General features: G+C 35.7%; 1 protein-coding gene across 4 annotated transcripts; it reads right to left on the bottom strand.

The window, feature by feature from the left end:
- Positions 1 to 414: 414 nt before the first annotated feature.
- Positions 415 to 19,405, bottom strand: LOC109090039 (inosine-5'-monophosphate dehydrogenase 1a-like). 4 transcript variants are annotated; one of them, XM_042775581.1, is made up of 16 exons: positions 18,623 to 19,405; positions 15,722 to 15,820; positions 13,956 to 14,004; positions 9,870 to 9,971; positions 9,706 to 9,780; positions 9,260 to 9,466; positions 8,522 to 8,609; positions 8,240 to 8,439; positions 5,888 to 5,978; positions 5,629 to 5,724; positions 5,132 to 5,275; positions 4,872 to 5,016; positions 3,600 to 3,743; positions 2,624 to 2,707; positions 2,354 to 2,370; positions 415 to 1,114 (listed from the first exon to the last, which is right to left on the bottom strand). In XM_042775581.1, the coding sequence occupies exons 1-16, from the start codon at positions 18,859 to 18,861 to the stop codon at positions 1,029 to 1,031; spliced, it is 1,866 nt and encodes a 621-aa protein (XP_042631515.1). In that variant the 5' UTR covers positions 18,862 to 19,405; the 3' UTR covers positions 415 to 1,028. The 4 variants fall into 4 exon arrangements, with proteins under 4 accessions (XP_042631515.1, XP_042631517.1, XP_042631516.1 ...); XM_042775583.1 differs by lacking the exon at positions 18,623 to 19,405 and adding an exon at positions 16,188 to 16,797; XM_042775582.1 differs by lacking the exon at positions 2,354 to 2,370 and having other exon boundaries at positions 18,623 to 19,404.
- Positions 19,406 to 24,949: the final 5,544 nt, after the last annotated feature.

The following is a 24,949-nucleotide window of genomic DNA, read 5'->3' on the forward strand; positions in this document are numbered from 1 at the left end:
TGATACTACAGGAACAAAATAAGAAACCTTCTTTATTCTATAAACTGTATTATATTCAGAATGACGACACAACAGCCTTTGCAAACTACCAAATGGTGCCAAGTTGAAAGTGTCGCTTTTACAGCAAATGCTTTTAACAGTCCTTTAATTCTGACCTTTTTTATCCTGTAAAGTGTTTGATATATAGATAAATGCTTCTAAGTTAAATGATGCAAGTGTGTGAAACTTAAATAAACAAAGAAATGAGCGTCTCTAATGTCTGTGTACATTACTGACTAGTGTAAGGAGAGTAACAGTACTGAATACCTGACTTTAAGACTGATACTCAATCTGGTCCATAAAATAACATCGTTCATCATGCTCTCTGGATAATCTAAAAAGCATTGTGACACAAGCAGTCATGAAAACAATAAGTAAAACAAATGCATTTTTTATTTTTCAAATTTAACTGGTAACACTCTAATGGCAAAGTGGTAAGCACTTGATTTCCTCATATATAACATGACGGTCACAAAGTATTATTGCTATTACATTCATAGGATTTTGAAAATAATTTCTCTAGTACCTAGTCTAATTTATTACAAGGAAGCCCAAAAAAAAAAATTATATATATCTCAAAACAAAGTCCATAGTACATTCAGTACTGGCTTGTATTACAATCAGACAGGTTTTTTTTTTTTTTTTTTTTTCATTTTTAATGTTTAATCTATATTAAATGTGTATTTCTATAATAAAAATACATGTGATATTTCTTATATAATTAGCATCACACAAACAATTGAATTCTTATTCTCAGTGATTAAATGATTAAAAAAAAAATAGAAAAATGATTGCACTGCCATCAGATATGTAAATAACCACTGATCAAAAGAAGAAGCGTCTTGTGACTTGTTGATTCATCTGTTTGAGTTAATCAACTGAGAGTTCAGGGTATATGTGATGGTAAGTTAACCTTGCTTTCTGAGATACACCCCATGAAAAAGTATCAAGGGGTTGAGGATAGCAGAAATCACTTTTAGCTGCTGTGTTTAGTGACGGCTGGCTGGTGACGGGACATTGGGTCCAGCTCTTGTGTGCCCCCTGCTGCCCTGTTCAATATAACCGCTTCTCGTAACTGTGGAGAACAGGAAAGCAACACAACCTTAATAAATGCTGTTATATTGCCCACACATTGATTAGTCCAAATCAAAAAAATTTACAAAAAAACATATTTTAAATAGTCCAAACTCAATTAAATCACTCCATTAGAGGAACAGTTAGCCCAAAAACGAATATAAAAAAGCAAAGTGGAAGTATCAAAAGTGCCTTTCAGCAAGGAACAGAGTAAAATTTAAGACATTATTCAGTCTTAAATATAATTTTCACTTCCAAATATTGAAATGTCTTATTGTCATTGGTTATGAGACGCATGAGAAATAATGGCCTCATCATAGATCTAGTGTCATATTTGAATAACGACTTAAATTCCAGTCTGTTCTTCACACAAAGACATCATATGGAGATATCATATGAAATATAGTGCACAAGTAATATGGATTATTTGTATGATGCACTACCATTCACAAGTTTGGGGTGAGTGTGGGATATTTTATTTATTTATTTATTTATTTATATGAAAGATAATACTTTTATTCAACAAAGGCACATTAAATTGATCAAAAGTGATTGATAAAGACATTTATAATGTTATAAAAAATAAATGCTGTTCTTTTGAACTTTCGAATCAAAGAATCCAGAAAAAGTGTATCAAAGCTTTCACAAAAATATTAAGCAGAACAACCCTTTTTATCATTAATAATAAGAAATTTCTCTTAAACAGCAAATCAGCATGTTATGATTTCTGAAGAATTATGTGACACTGAAGTCTGGAGCAATGGCTGCTGAAATTTCAATTTAGCTTCACAGGAATAAATTACATTTAAAAAAATATTTAAATAGAAAGCTGTTATTTTAAATTTTAATAATATTTAATAGTATTTTACATAAGTTTCACACAAGTGAGCATAAGAGATTTCTTAAAATAAAATAAAAATCCTACTGAGCCCAACTGTTATGGTCTTTTTCTGTCCCTTTTGCAGGTTGACAGCCTCTAGTCACCATTTGCATGCAAAGTACGAAAAAAAAGGCTCTGAAATTTTCAGGTGGACTCATTTTTGGGTAAACTATCCTTTAAAAAGTGGGAGTGGGTTTCTTTCAAGACAATCTCCCTGTCAAAGAAAAGCCTTTGAGAGCGATATGAACTAAAATAGTCTCAATGCCCACTAAAGAGCCCAGATCGTACTGCTGTATACAACAATTCCCTCCACCAAAACTTAACACTATTATAAGAGACATGAGACGCTATTATACTTACATGGCACAAAAGAATATCTATGATGACAGCATAAGAGAAAGGAAGAGAAGACAGTTTCACATATAAACTCTACTTTTCCATGACAATGTACGAAGGAAGGACTGAGGGTCTCTGAGAGGAACTTAAAAAAAAAAAAACAGCTAAACTTTTATTTTTATGTGAACTACAAGAATTCTAATGACGTGAAATGTGTTCACAGCTTTTTTTTTGAGTGTATGTGGAGTGAGGAAAGAAAGGTGGGTGGGGTTTAATGAGTGGGCGGATACTTACGAATGCAGTCCATGAACTCCACCCTCAACCTGAGCAGACATGGTCCTCTTCTCAAACTTCAGCTCTCCAGAGTACATCATCGATCTGTATGTAACGCAGGTGAGACTTGTGTAGGTAAGAACACACTACATTCTTTTTCGTGTTCATGTTTTCTTTGGGGCAAGACATATAAAAGAGCTCTTATATTTTATATAGTCAATAACCTTTGGTTTACATTACAGCTTGATAAATGCAGACTTAGTCCATGGATGGAAGCAATAAAGACACATTGAGAATGAATAAATTCCATTTCTTTCTGATGTTTGAAACAAAATGTAGAAGCATTAGTAGAACTGAAGACAGTGAACCATGTTTCACTACTAGCTACTGCTAGTCAACTGTTGGTGATATTTATCATTTAAATAAGAGGATACTCTTTTCTAAAGACAATTACAGAACAATTTTTTTTTTAAAGTGCAGAATACGTATAATATTTTTAGTTAATTTTTTCCAGAAGAAAAACTACTGGCAAAAATTTTGGATAATTAATTGGAATTTAATTATCATTCAAGGTATCAAGGTAAATTTTATTGGTGCTCAATTATTAACAATTTTTTACAACTTATTACTGTTAATGTTGCAGAATTAATTACATTTTTAAATATATTAAACAGAAAAATTATAATAGTAATAATATTTCACAATATTACTGTACTTTTATCAAATAAATACAGCCTTGTTGAAAAATCCAGACCTTTGACCAGTAGTATATATACAGTATATGATACAAGTTTGGTCCAGAAAAAAAAAAAAAAAAAGACTTTAGTTAAACAGTTGCTAGTGTGTTCCTAAAGGGGCTAGAATACAGCATGTACTAGCATAGAGATGGGCTTAAAGCTAATAAACATGAATTAAAAGAAACAAAACTGCAATTTTGATTCCATGAGGTCTTTTGTCAAGCTTTCCAGATGTCTATAAGAGAAAATGACACACTTACCGCAGAATGGACAAGCTCTTTGCACCGATATCCTGACAGCCATGTTGAATTCCAGCGATGAGGTATGGAACAAATTTGTGTATGGAGCCTTTGTCCTGAACTGAGCCAGAGACTCCCTGAGCCACCTTCACTTTATCACCTTCACTGGAGAACACAAACATATAGAGATCATATATATCTTATTGGGGTGTTTCTTCAGTTTCAAGAACCATATGACTTTTACTTTACATTTTTACTTTACTAAACTTTTTTTAAACATTTTCTGTTATATGAAGGTCATATTAATGTCATGCTTTTATTTTTTTATTTTTATTATATATTTTTTTATATAAAGAATATTATATTCATTTTTCAAAAATCACACACATCAGTTTTGGTATCATTTCCAACATAAACCATTTTTAAATAAGTAAACAAGGAGACAATATTGTCAGTGAAGAGCATACATGAGATGAAATATGACAAATGTAAAGTGTGAAGAAAATAAGGAAAATTCTAAGTAATTGATTGCATTTAGGATAATTATACTGTTATCAATTAAATTCATCTTAGCAAGACAAAGGTTATCAGTTTATTTTCATCCCTCATTTCCACTAGAGTGGTTCTCAATTCCAGTCCTCGCGCCCCCTGCTCTGCACATTTTGTATGTCTCTCTTATCGCTTCAGACGTTTGTTCTATTCGAATGTAAGTGTCCTGCTAAGTGGACATCACTGGATATTCCGCCATGATTCCAGTTCGAAGCGAACATATATGTTCCATTCAAAGTGCATTGAAGTGTGTGAGACGTGAATTTAAACTATTTATTTACTGAGGTATATGGTGTCACACTTGTCCATGTGTAAAGACGATGCACAGCGCAAATCCGTGAATTAATGTTTCGAAGTGAGGTAAACTTCAACAGATTTCCCCTGCTCAGGGAGTAGGGAGCAATGAACACTGTGTAGGGACCATGTCAATGGGAACACAGTTCATGCACGGAGCTCACTTCTAACGAGCTGATTATGTGAATCAGGTGTGTTAAAGAGAGACATGCAAAATATGCAGAGCTGGGGGGCGCGGGGACTGGAATTGAGAACCGCTGCACTAGAGGATGCCGTTATCATCATTTGAGATGTGCTGGAAATGACACTGTGAAGAAAATGTTCATGACTGAAGAGATCAAAATGTAAAAAAAAAAAAAAAATTCTCCTTTGCATTCATAATTGAAGAAACACCCACTTGTCATCTTTTTTCACGTACACATGCAGTCATCCGAGTCTAAGACTGTTTACCTAAAGTAACGTTTCTGACTGCTGTTGCTTTTCTCCATGGCGTCCAAAGAGCCCATGCCTCGGTACTTCTTCAGTCGTACGCCGTCTGAGAAAAAATACTCACCGGGCGCTTCTGTGGTTGCAGCTAACAATGACCCCATCATCACTGAAACAGGCAGAAGGGAAGGGCACGGTCTGACATGGACAGTAAAATGTAGGCAAACAAATCCCAGCTATTAATAACAATGATCGTTCAGGCAAATCACCCAGAAAACACACACCTGTGGATGCTCCCAGAGCAAGGGCTTTGACAACGTGCCCAACCGTCTGGATGCCACCATCTGCAATGACCGGAACCCCAAAACGCCGGGCGTATTCAGCCACCTTATACACAGACGTGCCCTGCGGTCTCCCACATGCCATCACTATATGATAAACACACAACTATATACAATTAATCTAATTAATGGCTTCTGTTCTGAAAAATAAAATAAAAGTTATCCCCAAAACCCCCCAAAATGAATATTCCTTTAAAGTATGTCTACATATACAAGTTTACATTGCTATAAAAATCGGCATTTCTTGTTTTTATAAAATAAAATAATTGCTAAAGACTAATCCCAAATCCTAACCCTAAAATATTTTTTTTCCCATTTTCAGAAGTAAATTAGAAGTAATAAAGGCACCAGATTTACTTTAAAATGTGTCCCCATAAAGTTATTTAACATTTAGCTAACTTCTGGGAACTTTCCACTGTAAGTCAGAAACTCACACATACCTTCCTGTGTGATGCAGATGGAGCCACAGCCCATGCCCACTCGTAAAGCATCAACACCGGCATCTATAAGATTCTTTGCTTGAGCAGCAGTCACCACTGTATACAAGAGAAAGAATAAAACACAGAGAATATGCTATTACTCGATTTAACTTTGGAAAACTACAATTGTAGGTCCATGCATCTTAAATATGACTAATATCAAGCCATCCTCAGTTTATACAGAAAAGTAAGAACCGCACAAAAGGCAAAAAAGCCTCACCGTTTCCTCCCACCACTTGTAGTTCGGGGTATTTCTGTTTGATGTAGTTGATCATACTGATCTGAAACACTGAGTTCCCCTGAGAAGAGTCCTGAGACAGAATAACAGAAAAACCATCACATATCATGTAGGGTTAAGAGCTTAAAGGATCAACATTGAGTGTATACTGTGATTTTGGCCCCAATTTTGCAGTCTGAGACCAACTCTTTGAAAATTACAAACGATTTCTTTTGTCAGAACGTTATGCAATATTATTTGAACACAAGGAATGAACGGTTCTATTCTGCAGTAGAATTTAGTTTCTACCCCGCCCTAATCCACCCTCTAATTAATTTCCAAGTGAAAGTAAAGATGTAGCTAAAAGGTACTGTCGCATCTTAAATCAAGCACACCTGAACCAGCTAATCAAGTTCTTTTGTAAGAACATAAATCAATTATGTCTTTTTAATTGTTGTTTGCAAGCAATGACATCATTCTTTGTTCAAAGTAGTCAAGCTAACAACCTATACTTTTATTTGACCTACGCAGATTCTAAACATCATAGATTGATCACTTGACTCAGTACAAAGTATACAAACTCCAAAGCTGTATAAACAGATTAGATGGTACACTACCTTTCAAAAGTTATGGGGTCAGTGAGGTTTTTTTTGTTTTGTTTTTTTAAGAAATTGATACTTTTATTCAGCAAGACTGCATTCAGTTGATCAACAGTGAGTCCAGACATTTATTATGTTGCAAAACATTGTAAATGCTCTTCTTTTGAACTTTCGCTTTATCAAAGAATCTTAAATCCATCACAGTTTCTACAAAAATATTTAGCAGCACAAACTTTTCTCAGCATTGACAATAATAAGAAAAATTTATTGCAAATTAGAATGAAAGAGAATGGAGAATGAGCGAGTAATGTCTACTGAAAATTCAGCTTTGCATCACAGGAATAAATTGTATTTTAAAATATAATAAAATTGAAAATGGATATTTTAAATTGCAATATTACTTCAGAGTTTTACTCTTTTTACTGTATTTTTGGATCAAATAAATGCATCCTTGGTCACACCCTAGAGACTGACATCATATACTGTTTGCCATACAATATTTATTTGCAGGATTATTTTGCATACCAGCCTTCAGAATTTAATTGCAACCCTTCCCTCAAATACCTGCCAAGATCTGACAAACATCTTGACTTTCTGGTTTACACTTTAAGGGCATTTTACACTTGCTTCAATATAGGCCTCCAAGCAGTTTGGCTTAAATACAAACTCTCCAAACCTGGCCATCATATAGCAACCAAAATTTCAATCTCAGAATTGGTCAGAATATGGTTTACTCATAACAATACATTATGAGCACAAAGCACCCCAGGCTCACTTTTATTTTAATGTTTGTGTAATTCAAACTACCTTTGGCCCAATACAGGTTACTACTGAAAATCTCAAGCATGAAAACATGCTAATGCTGCATTCCCGACTACCCGACACATGGAACAAAGAAATCAAATGGAAATGCTATTTTTAGCTTTGCAGGTGTTTGACTGTAAACAAAGTCTCTATTGCATGTGTTCTGCAGGTGTATGATTATAGAGAGGGTCATTTACCATGTTTGACGCATTTGTCTCTTCTTGCTAAACAGGTTTGTTGCTAAAAATTTGACTTGCTGGTGCAGTTTTTGCTTAAAGGAATGGCTAACCCAAAAATGAAAAGAAAGTGATGAAAGAAGTAATTAATTTATTTATATGTATTTACTATCAGTCAGTCCATGAAGGTATATATGGGTTTGTTTGTTTCCTCATAAATTTAGCATTACATCAATGGATCCTCTGCAGTGAATGGGTGCCGTCAGAATGAGAGTCATAACAGCTGATAAAAACATCACAATAATCCACATGACTCCAGTCCATCAATTAATGTCTTGTGAAGTGAAAAGCTGCAAGTTTGTAAGATACAAATTATTCATTAAAAGTGTTTTTAACTTCAAACCATAGCTTCCAGCACTCAAAGGAATGCTAGTTCTCTTAATAATATTGTTTTTTTCCAGTGAAAAAGTCAAAAAGCTATTTGGACTCTTATTCTGATGGCACCCATTCACTGCAGAGGATCCCTTGGTGAGCAAGTGATGTGATGCAAAATTTCTCTGAATCTGTTCTGATAAAGAATCAAACAAATTTTCAGCATTTTTTATGTTTTTGGTAAAACGTTCTTTTAAAAGTAAATGTTTGTTTTTAATTGTTTTGTTCTTTGCTTTGTATCATAGCAAATCATAGCGGCAAAAGCGAAGTAAAAAGCTTGATCTCCAGAAAGAGGGCTGAGTATCATTAAAGTTTAATGTCACGCTATTCCTCTTAGGACCCACCAGAACTATCACGTCCACTCCGGCCTGCATGAGCAGGTCTAGCCGGTACTTGTCGTCCTCACGGGTGCCAATGGCAGCGCCACACAGCAGCTGTTTACGAGAGTCTTTGGAGGCTAGAGGATAGTCTCTGTTCTTCTTCAGATCAGTACGAGCTATTATAGCTACAAGCTCATCGCTGTCATTCACTATAGGCAGTTTACCTGAGAGAGAAAAACAGGAACGTGATCAGCAAGCTTGTGCTAAACATCACAACATAAATAAGACTGAAGTTGATGTTCATACCTTTTTTACTGCGCTGTAAGATGTCATTTGCCTCTTTTAATGTTACACCTGCTGGAGCAACCACTAAATCTTCTCGTTTTGTCATTGCCTGGAGGATTTGAGAAATTTCAGAAACTATCATTCATGCATATTAGTAGTATTCAGGACTATTATGAGTGTTTAAAAACAAAACAAACTCAGAATAATTAATTTTCTTAATAAATGTAACTGGTTTTATTATGAATGATTCATCAGTGACATTATTTTAAATTCTACAATATTCAAAATAAATTTTGGTATGTTCAGTGTTTTTCAATGTTTAATTTTGAAATGTTCAATACTTTGAAAGCCCCATATGCTCACCAAGGTTGCATTTATTTGATCAAAACTGCAGTAAAAACAGTAATATTGTGAAATATTATTACAATTTAAAATAACTATTTCCTATTTTAACATGAAATGTAAAAAGTATAAAATGTAATAATTTATTCCTGTGATAAAAAGCTCATTTTCAGCATCCATTACTCCAGTCTTCAGTGTCACATGATCCTTTAGAAATCATTCTAATATGCTGATTTGGTGCTCAAGAATAATTGATTATTATCAATGTTGAACACAGTTGTGCTGCTGAAGATTCAGTTTAACTCAAAATGCCACTTTATGGAAGTTAAATGGATACTTAGATTGTGGAACGTCACTTAAATTGGAATCAAACTTTAAATTATTAAAGAGTTAAATTAGAAATTTCACATTACAAACCTCTTCCAGCGGCCTGTCGTAATCTTTCTCTGACAGGAAGTCAATGTCTCGTGACGTAATGATGCCCACCAGCTTGCTTCCCATCTTGCCAGTTTCTGTGACAGGGATGCCGGAGAAACCGTGCCGTACCTTTGCTTCAAACACATCGCCGACCGTGTGCCGTGGACTCATCACTACAGGGTCCGTAATGAAGCCTTGCTCAAATTTCTGCCATTATGACAGACACACAAAATATTTTAATAACTGATCATTTTCATTACATCTTAAACTCAAAAATCAGATAACGCTCATTATCATAATATGTGTATCTACAATGTACCAGATTTACAAAATAAAAGTTTTTACATACATACACACACACATATACATTATATATACATTCATACATACATATAAAAAAAAATGTTTTTTTTTTCAGACTCTTCATCTCTTATCATATGACTGACCTTCACTTTCCGGACCTCATTGGCCTGGAACTCAGGTGTGCAGTTGTGATGAATAATTCCTATTCCACCCATGAGCTATGGGACAAACCAGTGGATGAAATGAAAAAGCAGTTCCGATTTAGTACAAGTGCTGATATATAAATGTTTCTGTGAGTGTTACTTACAGCCATAGCGATGGCCATGGAGGACTCTGTGACTGTGTCCATGGGAGATGAAATGAGTGGCGTCTTCAGGGTTATTTTCCGGGTCAGGGCAGATGTCAAATCCTGTGACAACACATGACTGTTACAAAAAATCAGAAAGGGATAAATTGTCTATGTAAACAGATATGTTCAAGTAAGCAAAGCTAATTTATGATTGGTCAATTTAGGAACTCCACATACTGTAAGTTTGCTACTTAGGAGTATGTAAAAATGACCTTTTGTGTTTCACAGAGAAAAAAAAAAAAAATCATACAGGTTTGGAACATCACAAGGGTGAGAAAATAATAACAAAATTAAATTTTTAGCGAATGATTTCTTTAAAGAAAACATTTACAGTACAGGGAACTCAGAGCAGTGTAGTTATTGTTTAAATAATTATTGTTATTGTTAAATAAAACTAAAATTTTAAAATTTAACTAAATTAAAAATTATAAACACTGTAATTATATATGATGCCTTACATTGATAAAAAGTGACAGTAAAAGACATTTATATTGTTACAAAAGATCCTATTTTAAATGTATTTCTAATTATTCTAATTTAAATAAATGTTGTTCTTTGAACTTTCTATTAGGGATGCTCATTTCAGTTAAATTTCCTGACCGATAACTACAGCTCATTATCCGAACATTAGCCTAACCGTTAACTAATAAGATTAGAATATTAAATTAGTATTAAATAAATAATAGAATGGACGAGTGTCTGTGACCCATTAAAAATACAAAAATATTTTTTTCTTCACGGTTTAATTTAATGCGCAAACAGCAGGATACAGAACAACAGAGCAACAGAACCTTCACACACTAGTCAAATTATCACATACCTGCAGCAATTCTGAGAACAAAAGAAAAACAGAATAATATAATTTAAATAAAAAGAATAAAATAAATAGGCCTACACTAAATATTTTTTCACTTAAATAAAGATGACAAAACAAAAGCACATACGGAATCCTTATATATGCTTTGAAGAACCACATAAACAGTGCTCCGGACACATGTAATCTCTTCAAAACATTCAATTCTCTCCTCTGTCCCCCTCCACCACCCCCCACCACTTCTATAACAGCTGATGATTTCGCCACATTCTTCACAGACAAATTCAGAACAATCAGTAGTCAATTCTCAGCCCCACACACAGGACCTCAAACCAACCACACCCACTGCTGATACTCCCATCTTCTCCTTCTGTCCCCTCACTGAGGCAGAAGTATCAAAACTTCTCTCCAGCAATCCTACAACATGCCCTCTAGACCCAATCCCCTCACACCTTCTCCAAGCAATCTCTCATACATTCTCAGCACTCACACACATCATCTCTCACACATCTCTTCTCACAGGCACCTTCCCCACCTCATTCAAGCAGGCACGGTTAACCCCACTGCTCAAAAAAACCTACATTAAACACTTCTCTTATAGGCAGCTAAAGATCTGTCTCTCTCCTTCCATTCATAGCGAAAGCATTTTCAACCAGGTATCATTGTTTCTTTCACAGAACAACAAACTGGATGCTAACTAGTCAAGTTTCAGGAGTGCCCATTCAACTGAGACTGCGCTACTGTCAGTCACAGAAGCCTTGCGGATTGCAAAAGCTGATTCCAAATTATCAGCTCTTATTCTGCTGGATCTATCGGCTGCTTTTGACACGGTCATTCATCAGATCCTCCTGTCTGCCCTCTCATCTCTGGGTATCACAGGAATTCCACTTCGCTGGTTTGAATCCTATTCAGCTTGTATGTCTTTCAGGGTAGCCTGGGGAGGGGAGGTATCCAAAGCACATCAACTTGTCACTGGGGTTCCTCAGGGATCAGTTCTTGGACCCCTCCTCTTCTCTATATACACTACATCACTGGGTCCAATCATACAGGCACATGGCTTCTCCTACCATTGCTATGCTGATGACACACAGCTCTATCTCTCATTTCAGTCAGATGATCCATTGCCGCACAGATCTCAGGCTGCCTGGCGGACATCTCGGCATGGATGAAAGAACATCACCTACAGCTCAACCTGGCAAAGACTGAGCTTCTTGTCTTCCCTGCCACTCCAACTCTACAGCATAATTTCACCATCCAGCTAGGTACTTCTACAATTACCCCATCAACTTTGGTCAGAAATCTTGGTGTAATCTTTGATGACCAGCTGACCTCTTCTGGCTGGACTTCCATCAAGCACTATCAAACCTCTACAAATGTTTTAGAATGCAGCGGCACGACTGATCTTCAACGAGCCCAAAAGTGCCCATGTTACACCTCTGTTTATCTCCTTGCACTGGCTAACAGTCACAGCTTGCATCAAGTTCAAGACATTGATGCTTGCATATAGAACAGCCACAGGTTCAGCACCCTCCTGCCTCCACTCACTACTACAAATCTACATCCCCTCCAGAAGTCTGAGATCCGCTAGTGAGCGACGCCTCGTGGTACCATCACAGAGAGGCTCAAAATCACTTTCCAGAACATTCTCGTTCACCATTCCTGGCTGGTGGAATGATCTTTCCACCCCTATCTGGAGTGCTAAATCCCTGACAATTTTCAAGTGACAGCTGAAAACTCATCTCTTTTGACACTACTTGACTTCCTAAAAAAAAAAAAAAAAAAAAAAAAAAAAAAAATAATAATAATATTATTTATTTTGACACTACTTTTCTTTCTCTTTATTTATTCCTTCTCTTTCTAGCTTGTACTTATTTGAACAATGCCTAAAACTTGGTATTACGAGCACTTCCTGTGTCTGTTTGCCTCTTTAAGAAGAATGGCTTAATGTATTCCCCGATTGTAAATCGCTTTGGATAAAAGCGTCTGCAAAATGACTAAACGTAAATGTAAATATTTTTTCGTCAGACATAAAAATAAATAGCAGGCCTACCTCTGTGCACAACTTCTCTAGTTTTTATTTTTTTAATAAACAGGTATTTTTTTTTTTATTAAACAAGTTTCTGCAGCGTTGAGCATTGTAGCCAATCACAGACATATCTGTTGATTTCATGAATGCAATGGCCAATCAGAGGTATTGAAGTTAGAATCCACTCACCGCTCATAAAGCAGGAGTTTTGTTCAATATTTCAGAGTTGTGCATGCTCAAGAATCTTCTCATTAGAACAAACTAAATGTAGACATGATGTAAATAAGATATTTAGTTGTGCAGCAGTGTAGAGCTTCAAAAGGTCAAAGGTCAAAATCCTTACTTTCGGTTAATGGTTAAACTGTCAATACTCTATGAGCATCCCTACTTTCTATCCAAAGCAACTAAACGAAATTAAATAATGTGAAGTACTAAAATTACTAAAAATGAAATTAAAAAATGAAATGATTAAATAGAAGCTAAATAAAAATATGTAAAATAAATAAATAAATAAATAAATAAATAAATATGACAAAAGCACTATAGACATGTCTTATTTTTCTTCTCTCTCTATAACACCTGTGTCCCTTCATTAACCGCAGCTCAGCGTAATCTCAGAAGTGCTTAAAGAAAACAGTGTTGTGTATGTGCATTTACATCAGCAGGAAGCTAACTTACCTGCCCTACTGGAAAAAACAAAAACATTTTAAACAGACTCATAGACTACCCTAAATCACACATTTTTGAGTTTTTCAACAAAATAAGTAGAAATACAACCTATTGAGTTTAACTGATTCCCTGTTTAACTAAATCATTGGTTTATAATCTATCCCAGGATAGTAAAATTCACACTGTTTAAAGTTGTGGTTGGGGGACTGATATTTGTGTTGTCCTGGTCTCTTTCTCTATCTCTCCCTCTCTCACACACACACCTAAGCTTCAATGCTTGTGACAACATGCCCAGCACACCAGGGACTGTGTGGATACTAACACAGCCATGTTAACCTCTCATCCACACAAACACTCTCCTCTGCAGATCTTTCATCTTGCTGATAGTTAAAGAGCTCATTTTCCATCAACTTAGCATCTGAGTTGACTCATGTGATCAATAATTATCCTGTGCACCAAATTGTTTGCTAATACAAGAGCTTTGAGGCCTGTTCCACCCATTTGTTGATAACCTCTGATAAATGTTGGTACTTACCACTTCATCGGATGTGAAGTCAATGAAGCCAGGCAGTATCAGGAAATCACTGAATGAGGAAGGACAGATGGCAGAGTTAGGCAACAATGACCTTTAGATCAGCAGTTTATGAACCAAACATTATCAGAATTACAAAATGCTTAAACACACTCTCAAATCTGTGTCAAAACACTATAAAACAAACCAAGTTTAATCCAGAATTTTGGGTATTACAAGTGCATCTCAATAAATTAGAATGTTGTGGAAAAGTTCATTTATTTCAGTAATTCAACTCAAATTGTGAAACTCGTGTATTAAATAAATTCAATGCACACAGACTGAAGTAGTTTAAGTCTTTGGTTCTTTTAATTGATTTGATGATTTTGGCTCACATTTAACAAAAACCTACCAATTCACTCTCAACAAATTAGAATATGGTGACATGCCAATCAGCTAATCAACTCAAAACATCTGCAAAGGTTTCCTGATCCTTCAAAATGCTCTCTCAGTTTGGTTCACTAGGCTACACAATCATGGGGAAGACTACTGATCTGACAGCTGTCCAGAAGACAATCATTGACACCCTTCACAAGGAGGGTAAAAGTCACTTTATTTAGTCAAAAATACATTAAAAAACAGTAATATTGTGAATTATTTTACAATTTAAAATAACTGTTTTCTATTGGAATATATTTTAAAATGTAGTTTATTCCTGTGATGGTATTTTTTAATTTGTAGTTTATTCATTTTATGGTAAAGCTTCATTACTCCACCCTTCATTGTGATGTTTTGCTTCTGAAATAACATTTCTTATTATTATCAATGTTGAAAACAGAATTTTGTGGAAACCATGATACATTTTTTTCAAGATTCTTTGATGAATAGAAAGTTCAAAAGAACAGCATTTCTGTAACATTATAAATGTCTCCACTGTCCCTTTTGACAATTTAATGTATTGTTGTTGAATAAAAGTATTACTTTTGTTCAAAAAATAAATATATAATCTGACCCCAAATTTAAAGTGGTACACAAAAGCTATTCATATTAGTGTTATTAGAATCTACTGTAACTTTAGTACAAAGCACTGTTATTTTCTCTAGTAGAAAGTTATCCCTATGATATGAAATCCCTCACTTTAAAGCATGATAATGTTTTGATACAGGAAAATTGGGCCCGGATTTGTTTGTCTCAGGAGGATGTGTTCAGTGTCCCACCCCATGTGTCCTAATGCTCATAAAACCTCCATTAGACCAGATTAAACCAACACTCCAGCCAGCATGACAAAAATAGATGCAGAGACCACTGCTCTGCTAACAAGTTTTCATAAAGCTGGGAAAGCCTAAACATTTTCATATTCACACAGAAACACAAGCTCATTTAATGCATTGATGCAAAACATACTGTATAAAAATAACCAATGTTAATAAATGATACTAAAGCACATGTTGTGCACGCTGAATCATGAATAAGAAAGAAAAACAGGGACAAAAAGGACCACACATGCACTCTGATTTGCATTGTCCCATAAACATGGGCTGCATGTGCTGGGACTGAGCACTTGAGCTCCCCGTTGCTATGGAGATGCACAGAGGGTTGCCATGGAGTTGAGAGCCATTTCATGACAGATGTCCAGAAAGATGCCTACCTAGAGTGCATGTGTGTGTGTGCGCCAGGGTGAAGCTACACATGATAGGATCTGCGCTGACACTGTGCTGTCCATATCAGTCTAAGTGTCTGATTACAAGGCAGGGCATCTAAAAAAGGTTTTTGCATGATGCTCGACTTACTTGTATGTGAGACCATCACCGATGGCAAAGAGCTGCTGGGCAGTGAGCCCATCCTCTGGAACATACCCAGTTCCCCCACTGATAAGGTAATCAGCCATGCTTTAACCATGCAAACATGCAAAAGAGAGTTTGTAACACATGCATATGAAATTTGGTTTCAACTTCAACCATCCACAGACAAAATGTACAGAATGACTGTATTGTAGAGCATACAAACAATGTTCAAAACAGAAAAGAGAGAGAGAGAGAGAGAGAGAGAGAGAGGAAAAATGCCTGACTGATAGTTAAGCGAGATAAATGAAATAAATTCAAAATGAGAAGAATTTAAAACGACAGTTTTCTATGCAGATAACTTACTGTTCATTCTTATAGATCCCAGAAACATTAAGGTTTTTTTATTTTTATTTATTTTTATTTTTTTTACGCGCGTTAGACGACAAATAAGAACAAATAGCAATCCACTTACAGGTTCGAGTTACTTTCTCTTTCGGAGCAGTGTTACGAGCACACTTCCTTCTGCTGAATATTCACCTTTATGTACAGTATCTCACATGATGATGACTGTATTAAAGCGCATTATAGAGATCAGCGCGAGGAACAGCGATCTCTCATCCCGTACCGCAGCGGTCTGAGGAGGCTGAAGCTGCTCTGGATGAAGGGTCTCATGCTGAGACGCGCAGCAGTGTGTCCACACACCGTCAACCGCGTTTACTGAAGTCACATGATACCAGCGCGTTTGGAGAAGGAAGAGGAAAAGTTGAGCTAAACACTCCCCAAACCTGTTTTTTCACGGTTTTTGGGAGTCAGTAATTCATTTTTTGAATATCTCTGAATTTACCTATGCCACTTTTATCTTGAAGCGATTTTTACACCGCATAAAATGTTCGTACTACCTGACAGATATCATTGAAACAGGTATCTTGAGAGACTGAACTAGACTCTGACAGAAGCGAAGTCCGATTCGTAAACAAGTCGTTCTTTTGATAGAGTATCTTCGATGATTCAATCGAACCGATTCACAAGTCTAAAAACACGATCACGAATCAAACTGGATATCCGAGCGTTTCTCGAGACTAGGTAGAGTAGGACTCTTGAACATTTCCAATTCGTAGATTAATAAAGCTAAAAGCGGATTATAATTATATTACATCTAAATTAATTTTTATGAGCTGAAACATGCTTACGCTTGGCAGGATATATAGCCTGGGCCTACATTATATTCATTGATTGTTTGATTGTTTTTGGGAGGTTTTTTATTTTAGGTGTAAATTGTTTTGATTTTTATTTTGTTAAAGGATGCAATATTTTTTGTTGAGATGTAATAGTTTATTGTATTACTATTTTGATATATATATATATATTTTTTTTTTTTTGATTTCAAATTGAATTGATCTTATTTTGGTTATTGTCATTCCTATATGTAAGGCAGGCTACTATATTAAGTCTGTATTTTGCATTTGTTTGTTTATTTACTACAAATAAAAAAGAACAAACAAATGTATATGTAAGAAAAAAAAAAAAAAAAAATATATATATATATATATATATATATATATATATATATATGAAAATATATTTATGTATATATTTATGTAAATACAGTACAGTACAGGTCAAAAGTTTGGAAACATTACTATTTTTAATGTTTTTGAAAGAAGTTTCTTCTGCTCATCAAGCCTGCATGAAAATGCTCTCTCAGTTTGGTTCACTAGACTACATAATCATGGGGAAGACTGCTGATCTGACAGCTGTCCAGAAGACAATCATTGACACCCTTCACAAGGAGGGTAAAAGCTACTTTATTTAGTTGAAAATACATAAAAAAGACCAGTAATATTGTGAATTATCAGTAATATTATTGTATAAATAAATATATAAATGAATGAATGAATTAATAAAGCTGTCATTATATATAATAGGCATAGACATAATGCATATTTGTGTGTTTATATCCTTATTAAATTTGATCAAGTACGACATACAATAATGTCTTAGAATTGTTAAATCAGATTTTTGAGAAAAAGTAACCTAGAGCTTCTCATTCCTTCATTCATAAAGGATTAGTTCACTACCAGAATAGATTTCCTAATAATTTACTCACTTCCATGTCACCCAAGATGTTCATATCTTTCTTTCTTCAGTTGAAAATAAATGAAGGTTTTTGAGGAAAAAATTCCAGGATTTGTCACCATATAGTGGACTTTAATGGGGATCAAGGGGTTCAAGGTCCGAATTTCAGTTTCAATGCAGCTTCAAAAGGCTCCACACAATCCTAGCTAAGGAATAAAGGTCTTGTCTAGTGAAACAATCTGTAATTTTCTTAAAAAATAAATAAAAATGTATATACTTTTAAACCCAAATGCTTGTCTTGCACTAGCTCTGCGATGCGCGTCTAAGACTTCACGCATTATGTAATCATGTTGGAAAGTTCTTGCGTGGTTAGCTCTTCGTCTGTCTACTCCGGTTCAAAAAGGTAGGGTAGGGTGAAAAACTCCATCTCATTTTCTCCTCCAACTTCAAAAGCATCCAACATCATTGCTATACCTTTTTTTGCATGTTCGCTTTGTAAACATTGGGTCTGTACTTCCGCCTACATTTCCAACGTGACTACTTAATGTGTGAAGACGAGCATTTTTGGTTAAAAAGTACTTATGATATTTTTTTATTTTTGAAAATTACTTGTTTTGCTAAACAAGACCCTTATTCCTCGGCTGGAGTTCAAGCTGCATTGAAAATGCAATCTGGACCTTCAACCCATTAGTTCCCATTGAAGTCCTTAATTTCCTTTCAACTGAAGAAAGAAATCAATGTCTTGGATGACATGGGGGTGAGCAAATTATCAGGAAATTTTTACTCTGGAAGTGAACTTATCCTTTAAGTAGACCTACACTATGTTCTCACCTTTCTGGTTCATATCCTGCCTGTATCCGGGTGGCACTGTAGCGCTGGGCAGCTGTCTCGTGCCCATGCCCATGCCCATGCAGTGTATTATGGGTAAACGGGCCATAAAAGTGATGATCTGAGTCTCGTAATGTCATCTGTGGCCTGGCCGGCTCCATGTCCCCCACGATACGCCGGTAATCAATCTGGTAGCTGTCCCTATCCCCATCTGCATAGCGGTCATACCCGTGCACGTCCATATCAGCGAAATCCAGCAGGTGGTCCTCCACCGTGGCTCTGTTTGAGCCCTACTCACCCTTCCAAAAAACACCTGATTGTTGTCTCGCCCCCTTCACCTGAGACCACTTCACAGTCACAGCTTTTTGCTCATACACCAGGTTATACTTTGGATTCAAACTCTTCCACAAAGTTTAAAAGACTACAAAATCAAAAAAAATAATAAGCGCTGGATATGTGAGTCCTCAGTTAGATTTGTATCCAATTTGCATAAGCTATTAGCATCTTCCAAACCACAGGCCAAAGTTGTAGAGTTGTGCGAGTGCAAAGCAGGTTACCTGCAGCAATTCAGATGTAGTTGAGATTTTGATCAACAGCTGACAATCCCAAATTTCAAATGTCCAAGATGAGAGGCTTCCAAGACGTGGTCCCACTGATCAACCTGAAAGAAAAACCAGATCACAGAACCTCAGACAGGACAGTACAGTAGTTAACCGGATGGCAGACAGGCAGAAATTGAATGAGCCTGGTTCTCTCTCTCCCTGTTTCACTTCAGTTAAGCTCTGTTTCTGACAGAAGCGTGTCACTTTCACAAAGAGGATTGCAGCATTAAGTGTGCATGTGTGTTTGTGTGTGTGCTTTAACAGGGGGAGGAACTTGTGGTGCTTGCATGGTGTTCACTAATGAAGTGAAGGACAAGGGATGGGTTTTACATGCCCCACCTTTTGTTTCTCCAAAGGTAACATGCAGTGCATATTTGTGCGTTTGTGTGCCTATGAAAAGCATGCAATTGTGTAAATAAAAATAGGTGTTAACAGTTTATTTGGGTGTCACATTCATCCTGTTGCGTGAGCATGCACCTCTGTCACTATGTGTATGCACAGCCTAGAAACGGCTTTCTCACAAACAAAGTCAAATCCCAGGGTGCACTGATGGAGTGTGCTCAACCCTGGAGAGGCTTCAGGTTGGAGCAACAGAAAACGGCTCTTGACAGGCTAATTACACGCAGACGCTCTAGAAGAAGTGCTATGTTAAAACTGTGGCTGAACAAACATTGACCCTTGTTTGTGTGCACAGGCAAATGAGTGTCCTTCCTTACATCAGACACTTGTGTTGATCTATTTATATTGCAGAAAAGGCAATTAGCTTGTGATTGAAGGTGTGTGGTTCGTGTCTCTCTGCATGTCATGGGAAGGTTTTGGGAGATGAGAGAGGGGTTATGTGTACACAAATAGGTGTTTATGTCGTAGGATGTTAGGTTGTCAACAGGTCAGCCAGGTATTCAAATCCCCTTGACGTATATTTGAGTCTCCCCATCACTAAGCAGGATGAATTAACAGACTTGTGTAAGGAAGGCAGTTGTTCCTACACTGCCACCATCTGGCAAACCTCCAGCAGAACAGGATGGGGTGTGTATTCATGGAACCTGATGTACTTTGTATTCAGAAAACGCCCTGTTGGGGCATATAATTGCACACATACTGTACATTTTGTCATTTTTTAAAAAAAACAATGAATATAATTTATGATTGTTATGTATACTGGAAAAAAATATTTATTTTAATAATTATTGTTGCAGTTTATTTTAAACTGTGTGTGTCTCTGTGTGAAGTAAACTTGCAGTCTCTCAGCAGCATTGGGAAGCTGCAGTTAGTACTTATAAGAGGCTTTCCTACTGCAATCCCCTGCAACTGTCACAAGCACTCTGTCACTTACAGATGAGACCTTTCAGCAGAACCTTGGCAACTTTGTCTCCTTGTTGATGTTAATGAGAGTGTATGGTTTGTGAGGGCCAAACATCCTCACTAATATAATGAAGTAGGCCTATAATAAAAAAAATAAAATAAATAAAAAAACTTGTGAGGACATTTTATTTGTCCTAACTACTTAAAAATGCTCATAAATCGGCTAAATCATGTGAATATTTAAATCAAATGATGTGTACAGTGCAGGTTTCTGTAAGCAGATGACTGTCGAGCCCCATCGTGACAAAAAAAAAATCATAAATGTATCATGAATTACATAGTGAGAACTTAAATTTGAGTCTGTTCCTCACACAAAACTACTGTATCATTTCAAAATTTCATTTTCAAAAGTCCTCATTCACTTTTACTATATGAAAAGTGGCCAGGATATTCTTTAAAAATTATGTTTTTGCGTACCACAGAAGAAAAACGCTCAAACATGTAATGGATGGACTGGGATGGATGACAACAATACACATAAATATTAATAATAATGATAGTAAAAAATATATATATATACACACACACAGCCTACTGCATGCAGATTAGCTAAATGTTTATGAATGAATCTGAGGGAAAGCTTTGTATCTAAAGAAGTCATGTATCTTTAAAACAGCATTGTTGTTCATGCACCTCATCCATTCCATTTTTTTTTCTTTCATCTCTTCAAATTTATTTCTGTTACATATGACCGAATTATCTGCCTTATTAAATCGCAAGAAATCGACTGTGTCTTTGTGACTAAATATTTGTTGACTAAATATTCTGGTTAAAAAATACAGTGTGATTCAGACGCTCACCTGATGGGATGACGACCTAATCCAGTTTAGTAGATCACTGACGTGAAAGTGACTTTGAAAGTAACAAGGATTTATGTACTAGTTTTGGGCAGTAGTGTCGCTCAAATTGTCACACTATTTCCGTGTTATAGGGTTGCTAATTTGTACAGTGTAGCTGTAATTTCATTCACAAACTCCACAACGTTACATTTTCACTGATATGATCATTCACCACGTTGCATGTCTGTGTAGCTACAGTAGCGATACACAACTTGTTAATTAATAATTCTGAATCAGTTCTTTTCAATGAAACAGTTTGAATCTGTTCACGGTTCTGTTCTGAATCAAATGATGTTCGGAGCTGTTTTTCACTCAGGGATAGGTACAGTAGAGTGGTTATGTGTGTCACGTTAAGTAGTTTAGAGATGATGCCGTTACTATCAGACTAGGATTTTGCTAACCAATATTTGGTTATTGGAACTAAGCAAATGCGTTAATGCGAATGTCGATAGTCATGTGTTAATGCGTTTATCTGTGTGATATCAGATGGTTGTAGCTTATTTTCAGTGCTCTTTAAGGATTGGAACGGAAATAATTCTGGAAATTACAGTGCTGTATTTTGTCATAGTACATCAAACTCTTTTCCAGTAACCTTTTTACTGCTTGGTTGTCAGGGCCAGTATATGCAAATATGTATTCCTTTCTTTGCTGCCTGCTTTGTGCGAATGAAGAGATTTGCCTGTGTGAGATTTGATTTATCCAACTCCAGCAGAGGGCACTGTTGATTTGTTTTAAATATTGCTTCCAGTTTGTGTGACCTCTAGAGCAGTGGTTCTCAATTCCAGTCCCAGCCGGGGACCCCCGATTTTAACATTTTGCTTGTCTCCCTTATTTAACACATCTGATTCAGATCATCAGCTCGTTAGAAGATCGATCCATGAACTGAACCGATGGCATCAGATAAAATAGAGATATACAAAATGTGCAGAGCAGTGGTACCCCAGGACTGGAATTGAGAACCACTGGTCTAGATCAAATTCAAATAATTTTTGTTAGCAAAATGCAACAAAACTGTAACAAAAATGCACTTACAATGCACTTTTTTTTTTCCTGGTGGGTTTGTGTCTGAACTCTGCCCATCTATACCTAGGTTTCACAGACAAGGCTTAAGGGTAGTCTCAGACTAAAATGTAAGTCTGAGCAGTTTCAACTGAAAGGCACTTTTAAAATATAAAATATATACATTAAAATGACTTTTCAAGATTCACACTAGTAATGGTTTTTGTTTTTTTCTAAGGCGCGTTTATAAAAATGTCCTAATTTAACTATTGCCTAATCCTGGCTTAATCTAAGCCCTGTCTATGAAACCAGGCCTATCAGTTATACAATTCTTGTATTACAATTTTACAAGGCAATATGTCTGATTAGAGATTAAATACTGTAGTTAATCATTAAAAATAAAAAAATCATGTGTTTTGAGGATAAGGTCATGCAGTATAAGATGAGCTTAATTAAAAAAAATAATTTATAGCGATTTTCATGATACAAATTGTTGCAAAGCAAATTTACAGAAAATTAAGCTTGGAAAACTGGGACTGGGAAAATTAAGGGATACTCCACCCCAAAATGAAAATTTTGTCAATAATCACTTACCCCCATGTCATTCCAAACCTGTAAAAGCTTAAAAGATATTTTGGATGAAAACTGGGAGGCCTGTGACTGTCCCATAGACTGCCAAGTAAGTTACACTGTCAAGGTCCAGAAAAGTATGGAAGACATCGTCAGAATACTCCATCTGCCATCAGTGATTCAACCAAAGCTCAACCTTGTAACACTCCAAAGAGAAAGGGAAAATTTAAATCGCATCATATGACCCCTTTAAATTGTGTTCCGAAGATGAACGAAGCTTTTATGGATTTGGAACGACATGGGGGTAAGTGATTAATGACAAAATTTTCATTTTGGGGTGGAGTATCCCTTTAATTGAATGCAGGAACATTCTGCGCTTCACGTTGCACAGATGGAGTTTTGAAAAGCATGTCCTTCAGCAGCCACTCCAAATATAAGCACTTTGAGATGCAATTCAACTTTATTGTGTGATATTATTATTGAATTCTTTGTTGAGCGCTGCATGCTTTATTAAATCAATAGGGCACAGAAAGCAAATCACACTAGTTCAGGGTTCTTTCCTCTATCGCTCTTCTGTGTTAAAAGTGATTTTAGTGACTTTCAGTATTTATTTTTTCAAGGCATGGAGAATGTAAAAGCTAAAACATTTTACATAAGCATGCCCAACCTCCTCACAGTTTGTGTCTGGAAAACCAGAAAAAATAAGTATTGGGCTGTTTATTAGGGGGTGACACATTAATAATTCATTCATCAGTTTATGATGGATTAGTCTCCAAATTATTATGCATACCCCAATAAGTAACGCGCGCACACACACACACACACACACACACACACACATACACACACACACACACACACACACACACACATATATATATATATATATATATATATATATATAAATAATCACACACACACACACCCTGTATTAATCTGCGCTATTACGTGGCCAGGTGTGAATGGTTTATTTGTCCAGTGACAAGATCAATACAGATCAGGCTACAAATGGCTGCTTGATAGACCTCTAAATGCTCTGTTACCACAGCCGACACTCAGTAGCTTGTATTAGATTGTGAGAACATTGCAATTTTTTTTATGTATTCTATTTTATATATATTGCAATGCTTTTCCATTAATTAATCTTTTTATTTATGACTGCAGTATGACTTATTTTACAACATATCAAGCAATTCACTTATCTACAGTAATTTGCTTATCTAAACAGTTTTGCATTATGTTAATGATACAAAAAAAAATTCTAAACAAAAAATAATAATTAAAATCAATACCTGACGTCTGTGTATTGATTCGGTGTAGTGATAAAATCCCATTGCAGTACTAGACAGTATTGATTTTCCTCCCACTTGTAGTCTTCACAGATCCCAAGAGATACATTATATTCTCAGCAGGTTTTGCTTGATTTAATTGAATTAAAAAATATAGTCGAATTTAAAGTTATTTGTTGTTGCAGAGCCTATTTATCACCAAATATTTTTACATATGCAAATTATTTTACCAACAGCTGCTGTGCATTATGCTTTATTATTTTTCACAAATTTTATTCATTTATTTTTACCATGTGTGTAAGAACTGCTATTTGTGCCATTAAAAACTACATTTTTATTGGCATAAAAATCACCTAAAATAATTTGTAAAAAGTAGTAGCACAATCTGAGGTATCAATGGTGAGTGTAGCTATAGTCTAAACGGTGATATCAGATACCAAAACTCATTTATATGAGCTGAATCATTTATGTAAATGAGACCTTTAGCATTCATGTATGTGACACGTCTTGTTTATTTTCCAGACAGTTTAAAACTGCAACAGGATTTGACTTCAAGTTTATCAAGATTGGCCTTTGCCCTCTTCCGGTTGCGATTTTAGATCTTTTCTTCATCTGACATTTAAAACCCCCACAGAGAGGAGAGATGGAGGCAAAAGGACAGAACATTCC

This window comes from Cyprinus carpio, chromosome A18 (assembly GCF_018340385.1).
Source record: "Cyprinus carpio isolate SPL01 chromosome A18, ASM1834038v1, whole genome shotgun sequence".
In the NCBI taxonomy this organism is placed as follows: domain Eukaryota; kingdom Metazoa; phylum Chordata; class Actinopteri; order Cypriniformes; family Cyprinidae; genus Cyprinus; species Cyprinus carpio.